Below are 8,716 nucleotides of genomic sequence, written 5' to 3'. Positions count from 1 at the left end.
CCCCCACTTTAAACTTGCTCACCTTCCAGCCCAGCCAGCCTTAGGCCAGAGCTGTTCCACCAGCGCACAAGGATGTGCAACTCCTCACCACCCACTCCCACCTCAGCCCCGTACTTTGGCCTTCTCTTAAACCACCCCAAACTGAGAGGAGTACAAAGAGAAGCAACATGTGAAGTACAATAGAAACATACCTGTGGATATTGTTTCAGGGAAAAAAAGTCTCTTAGATTGGCAGAGATCAGGGATGGGGCCTTACTCAGAAGGAAGAGAATCCAGGCAGGAGCATCTGAAATCTCGAATATATAGGGTGTGTGTGTGTGTGTGTGTGTGTGTGGTATATTGTGTGTGTGTGTGGTATATTGTGTGTGTGTGTGTTATACTGTGTGTGTGTGGTATTGTGTGTGTGTGTGGTATATTGTGTGTGTGTGTCTGTGTTATACTGTGTGTGTGTGGTATATTGTGTGTGTGTTATACTGTGTGTGTGTGGTATATTGTGTGTGTGTGTGGTATACTGTGTGTGTGGTATATTGTGTGTGTGTGTGGTATACTGTGTGTGTGTGTGTGTGTGTGTGTGTGTGTGTGTGTGTGTGTGGTCACAGACAGGCAAAAGTGTAAGAACAGCAGGAGTTGGTATCAACACCAGGAATTTTCCCTTGTACTGTCTCGCTGTGGCCTCACCACAGTTTCTGGGTCAGGACAGAAAGATGGAAGGTGTATTTGAGACCGAAGAGCGTCTCCCAGAGTGACATACTGACTGGTGGGTTCTCCTGGGATGCGGGAGTTGGAAGGCAAAAGGACTCGGAAGTCTCCTCCTCCTGGTATCCTCCCTGATCTCAGGCAGCCCCTCACCAAACTGAAGAATCCTTATTGTCACTGCTCACGGCTTGCCCTTCCCTGCAAGGAGAAGGAGCTCCAAAGGAGCCAGATTTTCTCCAGAGAAGCAGTAGATACAAGTAAAGTTGAATGATGAAGAGGGAGACACAGAGGGGTCTTTTGGGGGGAAACAAAACATTTCGGGGACAGGGATTCTCCAGGTCCTTTTTAAAAATTATTTTAATCCCAGTATAGTTAGCAGTGTTATATTAGTTTCTGGTGTACAATATAGTGATTCAGTAATTCCATACATCACCCAGTGCTCATCATCTCTAGGGACTTTGATGGCAAAACGTAGGACCCTCGGAGCCAGAAAAGGAAGCTCTGAACTTGTATCTTGCATAAACAGATTTCTCAGGCATCATATTAGCTTCAAATATAGTAGGTAGGGTATAAAGGAGGGTAGTTCTGTTAGCTCCCAAAGTTCATTACCACCTCTTCTGAGCAGGGGGGATCTGAGCAGTAATAAAATGGGAGAGCAGAAGAAATAAGAAATCAGGACAGTAGGATCCCCTAATTCAGACCAAGCAGGATGAAACTCAGCTGCTTCTTCTAAAATGATCAAGTTACTGTTCCAATGTTAATGGCAGCATAAAGAGAAGGGAAAAGGAAAAGAACTTCTTAAGGCAGAAGACTGGAGCTGACAGATTAATAGCAGGGATTGGGAGAAGCCTTCCATTTATAGAAATAAAAACAGACATTTAGGAAAATATCCTCCATTAGGGGGGCTCCAGGGATGAGAGTGTGGCCGGGAAAAGCCCTGGATAATTCTTCCTCCAATGCATCCCCATGCCCTGGCCGTATTTTGAGAGCTTAGAAATGCACAAACATCAGGCAAAGTGTTTCCATCTCCTTAGCAGAGACCCTGCACAGCCCGTCCAACTTGCAGGGTTTCCTTTGTCTTTTCACTCTCCTGCTAAAATGTCAAAGCCTTCGCGGTCTTGGCTTCTAGTATTTGTGACTGCAGGCATTTCCACTTGCAGCCAAGACTCACTCTCTTCTCCAAGTCTGACAACTTGAGTCGCTCTGAGCCAAGCATCTGGTCCTTCGAAGATTCCCATTCTCTGGGCCTTCTCTGGGTCTACTTCCCTGAGTAATCAGGCAGCTTCCTCTTGCCCCCCACAAATGGGGTCTCCCTCCAATATACTGCATCCTCTCATCCACTCGATGAGAATGACTCCCAGTTGTGTGTTTCTAATTGAACTTTTGTCCTGAACTCAGTCTGGGAGCGCCTTCCTCCCTCAGTCTTCCTCACAAGTATCTAGCACCACTATTCACCATCTCACGCCTCCTATTCAATCCAACTGCAAAGCCCTACTTGTCCTCTCAAATATATTGTTGACCTGCACACATCTGTCTTTCCATTTCCATGGCCACAAAGTCCAAAGTCACCCTCATACCACCAGAGCCCTCTGGTGCCCTCATGTGTGTCTGTGGTCCCCTTCCCGCCCTCCTACAACCTGTTCTCCATAGAAGCCTTCTACAAATCCATTCACGGACAGATGCCGAGTCCGTTCTTCACCTTGTTTACTGCTGTATCCCCATCACCCTCAACAGTGCCCAGAACATCAGAAGGTGCTCCACAAATAATTAAGAAGTAATTGCTGGATGTCTATATATCTAATTTCTCACCCATGCCTAAATCATAATAGGTCCAAAGCCAACACATTTTCTCCCTGTTTCAACTCTTAAATATTTCCATTTTCTAGCCACCTAGAGATGAAACCTCGGGAGTCTTTGACTCCTGACACATGCATTCAATGTTATTAAATCACAAAAGATTTTACTTCCACAATTTTTTTCTCACATCCGTATCCCTTTTAATTATCACTGCCTCCACTTACCAACCAACTATAACAGTGTCCTAACTGAGCCTTCTGTGTGTATTCTACAGCACCAGTTTCTAAACTGCAGCTGATTAAAAAAAACCTTTTTTTTTAATGTAGAACACCTTACCCTGGCATTCAAGGCTCTTCAAACCTCATCTTCCATCTAAGTTCTAATCAAATAGGACTATTCATTGTTCATCTGGACAAGTTTGAGCCTTCCCCTCCCCCCATGGCTCTTCATTCCCAATTATAAGTGTCAGGCACATAACAGCTCAATAAACTTTGTGAAAAACCTTCTTGTTGAATTCCTGTTCATCTTAAATGGTTCATCTTAAACGCCACTTTCTTCATGAAGATTTCCTTAGCTGCTTCATCCAGAGGTCTTTCTCCCCCCCTCTTCTTCCTAGTCCTTATGGCACTTCAACCTTCCATTGCCATGTATCATGTCATTCGTAAATCTCTCAGTTCTCTGCTGGGCTGAAAGCGGGAACAATGGCTCTTCCTTTGCCTTTGTATCTGCTGTTGTATGGAACAGGATGCCCTGCGCGTGGCAGATAGCCAATCAATGTTTGTCGACTTAAACTTCTGTAATTCGACTCTGGGATTCCACTTTCTCCTTCTCTACAGATTCTTTCCTTGTTAAAGAAAAAAGAATTATTTCCCCATTATCATATTTATCAGATCCCAATTATTTTTATTTATTTATTTATTCATGAGAGACAGAGAGAGAGAGAGAGAGAGGCAGAGGGAGAAGCAGGCTCCCAAGGAGCAGGGAGCCCGATGCGGGACTCGATCCCAGGACCCTGGGATCATGACCTGAGCCGAAGGCAGACGCTCAACCATCTGAGCCACCCAGGCGCCCAGATCCCAATTATTTAATGCTGATGGCTGAGTGAATGAGATCCAGAACAAATGTCTCTCCCCAAACTGCCAAAAGAAATGTCAAACTAGTTCTTGCTTTTATAGCCTTCAATCAAGGAGCAAAAACATATGGTCGGGGGTTATAAAAGTAAGAAAGGTTTACAAAAATAACAAAATATCTGACCTAACGCAAATGCTGAGCTTTGACAGAGAGCAGCAGGTACTCTTTGGAGTAAGTCATTAGGCCACAGTACCTGAGACCCCTGTGTAAAAACAAAGTACATCCAGAACCACCTTTATTCTCAGGGGTGTGGGCAGAGGAAGGAATACAACCACCCTGAGTGCCTACTATTATGCACTATTATTGTTGTTATATTAGGTTCAGATTCAGGAGATCAGTCTCCTGAGGTATTTGTAAAATGAAATAGCAGATCATGTTACTGGGGTAGGGGGACAGTGCTAAGATGTGTCCCAAGGGCTTTGCTAGGCTCTATCTGAGTAAGGCTGAGGGAGAAGAGTCCTGTGAGTTTTACCATGGATTTGGCGGGGGGGGGGGAACGACTGGCGCAATCAACTCTGACATCTGAGGGAGCAGGAGGCATTTCCAAAGGAGCCACTGGAAACAGAACTTTAGGCAAGGGGCCTCCCAGCTTCTCTATCTCCTGCCCTCAAAAGACTGCCCCACTCGCTACCTGGGAGAACCAGCTAGGTGTTCCTTCCCATTTTCAGACTGACCTTTCTAACACCAATCTCAAAGGTCCCTCTTCACTTCTTCCCATGCAACCCAAAGGATGTGTAGTCTAGGAAGGCACAGACTACTTTCATCAATAAATCAATTTATTTAAAAGAATATGTTACAATTAATTACACTAAGTGACATTACCGAACAATTTTAGAGTGGTTAGCTCTAGAACAAGGAATGAAAGAAACACTGTTAGCCATTATGTGTCTGTGTATTTTCTCTTCACATTTCTTAAATCACAAATAAAAAATACAAGATACTGCAGTGAAAATACAATTAGAGTTTCTCAAATAAATTAAAAGTATGCATGGCCTGGGGAAAACTGAAGCCCAGCTCACTGGCTTAAAAGGCGGGCATGATATAAAACTGGTGTCCAATTTGGCAACTGGCCAAGTGCCTTCAGCCCACAGCACTCCCCTCGTTGCTCCTACCCTTCCCCAGAACCCTAAGCATTCCCCACACTTGAGATTATTGCTGAGGAGTGAGCTGCTGTCCTGGTATGAGTGAGGCCTGGCATGACATGCCCAGGGCTAGTGGGAAGGGCAGGCAGGAGGTGGAACTGGAAGACAGGAGTTGAAGAAGCAAACCCACTGCCTCTCTTCTTTTCTGAGTATCAACAGTGTTGTCCTCCCTTCAAAAGGAAGCTAATGGGACACAATCGATCTGGTGAGGGAACCTAGCAATATGCTGGGCTCCAACAGCCAAATGGTCTCTATGCTGAACTGATCCAGCCAGAGAGCACAATAGTCCCTCCAGGTCAGGAGACATCAGGTCAACCAGGATGCAGTCTCCTCAAGGAAACCTGCCTCTTAGGAGCCAGGCTGTAAGCTGGCAAATTCTGAGAGGAGAGAGAGGTGTCCCCTCCTGTCAATGCCCTGTACTGCTGCTCCAAGCACTAGCTTTGGAGCTACAAGAGGGGATAACCAAAGCTACCGGCCTGGGTGATGACAGGATGAAACTAGACAGGCCAGGCCGAGGAGCTGCCCTGAGCACACACCTGGGCTGAGCTTAGGCCGAGGGCAAGGGGAGGGCAGGAAAATGGAAAAGTAGAATAAAAATATAAAGAGCAGAGAGCCCAAAGCATGGCCCAAGGAAACCTTTCTGCAGGGACAGGTTTCTCAGGGCCTGCATTTTCTCCTGATCTATACAAAACTCTGAGCTTTTACCAAAGAGGATAGAAACTGAGTAAAAGAGGGAAGGACAACAGGAGATCAGGAAGATCCTGCTGGCTCTGCTGGGGCAAAGCAGAGGGGAGGGGGAGCCCCTCCATTTCCCAGAGACAAACTGCAAAAGAAGACTGGGCAGAAGGCTCCCTGGGCACAACCCAGGACTAAGAAAGACAGCAGGGATTGGGGAGAGGAAGTATAGAGCCAGGGGGGAAAGGAGTGTCACACTAACACTGCTTCATGCAAAAAAGAGCTTGATCCTATGGAGCCACAGTGACCTCTGTCCTGGTCCAGGAGGCCTGCTGTGGGTGGAAGAGGGGAAGGTGCCGTCCTCCAGGGGCTCCCTCCTTCCCCCTCCTTGCTATAAATGGGTGCTTCGTTAGTGGTACAGCCACAAGTAGGGGCTATTCCTAAATAGACTCTGCCCACAGGCCAATACCCACAGGGCCCTCGCCCAGTCTCCAAAGCACCAAGTGAATGAATGCTCTGTCACAAAGGGACCAGAGCAACATCCACCCACTCCAAGGGGCCTCCATCCTACGGGCAGCCCCCACGTCTCACATCTCACAATGGGAGGTCAATATTTGGGATAGTGCAGACTCCAGATTTGTTCATTCCTCTCCCACTCTGAGGGAATACACGCAAACTGCTGCTATGTTTACAGTTTGAACAAAGCTGGCACCAAAAGCCTCTTTAGCATCTTGGAGCGGGGTATCAGCATATCTTCTTTCTAGGGTCCTTTGGCTCATTATTAAATTCATTTAAGCCAAAAGAAGATAATCCTGCATCAAAGCTTTCAAACCAGGGATCACTCTCTGTAACATTAAACATTCAGCATCCCTACGTTCTGTATTCTATGATTCCACCTAGATTTGAAGAAGGGGAGGGAAGACAGGTGTCCTGTATGATCCCACACTGTCCTGGGGCAAGCAGCTGCCAGGATAACAGGGTGAGAGAGAAAGAAAAATGGCCTCACGACGATCTGCAAAAACAAGTTACCAAAAAAGAAACTTCAAACCACCCCACCACTGCTCAGTAGAGTGACTAAACCAAGTATGGCTGCCTCCCAGTTAGACAAAGCAAAAGATGCCACCCAATGGAGGTTTTTGTTTAGAAGGTAGAGAAGGGAAAAAGAAAAGAAGGCTCACAGACATGTTTCAGTTGCACCGGAGCCCAACCTCGAGCTCCCAATGCAGTATCTCTAGAGCCTGGGGCTGAGAGTGTTGCCCCACCTGGTCAGCCCGGCCCCCGGAGTCCTGGGATACAGCTCTCAGGATTCAAAAGCTCACACTGCAAGGTGAGATGAGGAGCTCTCTGGGGGACAAAAAGGTTTTTCTTTAGTCTCCTTTTCATTAAAAGTTGAGATCCAACTCAAATCAACCATATTGCTACTGGTCCTTCCTGGGTCCTCAGCTGGCTTAGAGATGGGAACTGGTTTGGTTGGCACAGACCACTGACTCATTCCAAGTTTCCCTAAGGCCTTGCGGATACTATACTGTCAGGTCCCTCCCCAACGAGGCTCTTTAAGGAAGTCGTGGAGAATGTAATTGGTTATGGGTGGTTATTGGTCAGGAACGGATAGGGAAAAGCTTAGGTACTTAGGGCATTTCTTCCTTCTTTTCCCCTAAGTCCAATCTTTGTGCCTAAAGGTATTGGCTTTAACTCTGGTCCCTAGTACTCTGCCTGCTTCAGAAATGGCAGGGAAATGGGAAATTACAACCATGAAGTGTTTCAGGTTCCTGTGGCATCAACCTCCTGAGCTGACCCTCCCCTCCATTCTAGGCAGTGGAGGGAGAGCATTCAAGGGGCCCTCGGGAAGTGAGGAGATGTGGATGGAATGTGGCTAGAAAGCCATGAGTGGGAGAGAGAGATGGACCAGGAAAGTTGTCTTGGAATCAAAGACCACACCAAGTCTTTAGACTCTCCCTGCAGATCTGCAATCCTTGCTACCCTTGAGAAACACATCTCTTTCTCCTCCCCAGCAGCCTCGTGGAAGATAAAGAAACTATGCTCCTTGCTCCTCAGACTCTACGGCAACCCATGAGTCAGAATCTTCACCCAATACAAAAAAGGGGGGAAAAAAACCCAAGCAGGTTGTAAACTTTTCGAGTCCTTCATGAGGAGAGGTATTTTCCTGGTAAATTATTTTTTTTTCCTTTTTAAAGTTTGTTTCAAAATAAAGAGAGCAAGAGAGAAGTCATGAATTCTAGTGAAAGGTGTGTAAAAACACAAGCTAAAAAAGGTACTGCCATCAATATGAAATTTAAAAAGAAATATATATATGTATATACGTGCAGCTAATTTGTGTATATATAATTTTTACATACATACATATATATGTCTGAACAGTGCAAATGGATGGAGTTCATAGTTCCAGTTTTAAAAATATAGTACAAGGAGAGTCTGTTGGTATGAGGCCCAGGTGAAAGGACAAAGATACCTTTGGCGCACTGTTGGGCTTATTTTCCTGTCTTAACTCAGCTGACTCCTGGTGCTGACCAATCTGTCATTCTCTACCAGCTCAATTCCAGAGACATGAAATTCGGAGGGATTATTAATAGGATTTAGTTTAGGGCTTTTGAACATAATGACTTTTTTCCTTTTTCTCTTCTTTTGTGTTAATGGTTACTCTGTCTGACACAGGAGACGAGAGGGGTGGGAGGACGAGGGGGAGGAGGAGGGGTGAGGAAAGGCTAGGTGGCCACATCCCTCTGCTGTGACCGTGCCATCTGGAAAATGTTCTGAAAGGAAAACAGAGAACAGTCATTGGGAAGCCTGAGGTGTCTGCATCTCCTCCCACCTGGTGGCCACCCTCAGACAGAAACAGAAAAATATATGGCTAGATGACTCCATCTGATTGGCCTCCACCTCTGCTATAACTTCCCACCTAGAAGCACAGCCTTTTAGACCCAGAAAGGAGCTTAGATATTAGTTATCTGGTTCAGCGTTCCCATTTTATAGATGAGAAAAGACAAGAAACCTGAGATCTAGGGAGGCTCATTTGCCCAACGTTGCAGAGAGGAAAAAAGCTGGGAGAAAATCCTGATCTGATTCTCAGAGCCTAATGTTCTTTCTACTGTACCAAGATTATAAATTTTTATAATCCCGACTTTCCTTCTGAACTTCAGAAACATTGTCTTTGAGAATCAGTAGCAACTTATTCAGAATCTTCCAAATTCTGCTCCAGCACTGGCAAATATGGACAGCAGTAAAACAGGGGCAGAACCTTTCCCACACATATGTAT

General features: G+C 45.9%; 1 protein-coding gene across 2 annotated transcripts in view; it reads right to left on the bottom strand.

The window, feature by feature from the left end:
• Positions 1–698: 698 nt before the first annotated feature.
• SNX27 (sorting nexin 27) overlaps positions 699–8,716 on the bottom strand; it is a 69,188-nt gene continuing 61,170 nt past the window's right edge. The window contains exon 12 of one of the 2 annotated variants that reach the window (XM_027607598.1): positions 699–3,337. In XM_027607598.1, coding sequence (XP_027463399.1) covers positions 3,164–3,337 — 174 coding nt within the window. In that variant the 3' untranslated portion in view covers positions 699–3,163. Of the gene's footprint in view, positions 3,338–4,382; positions 8,213–8,716 lie in introns of those variants that run through there. The other variant, XM_027607601.1, reaches the window with a different exon arrangement.

The sequence above is a fragment of the Zalophus californianus genome, chromosome 4 (assembly GCF_009762305.2).
Source record: "Zalophus californianus isolate mZalCal1 chromosome 4, mZalCal1.pri.v2, whole genome shotgun sequence".
NCBI classification, from domain to species: Eukaryota; Metazoa; Chordata; class Mammalia; order Carnivora; family Otariidae; genus Zalophus; species Zalophus californianus.
Note: the sequence above shows the minus strand (reverse complement) of the source record. Positions and strands in the feature narration are given on the sequence as shown.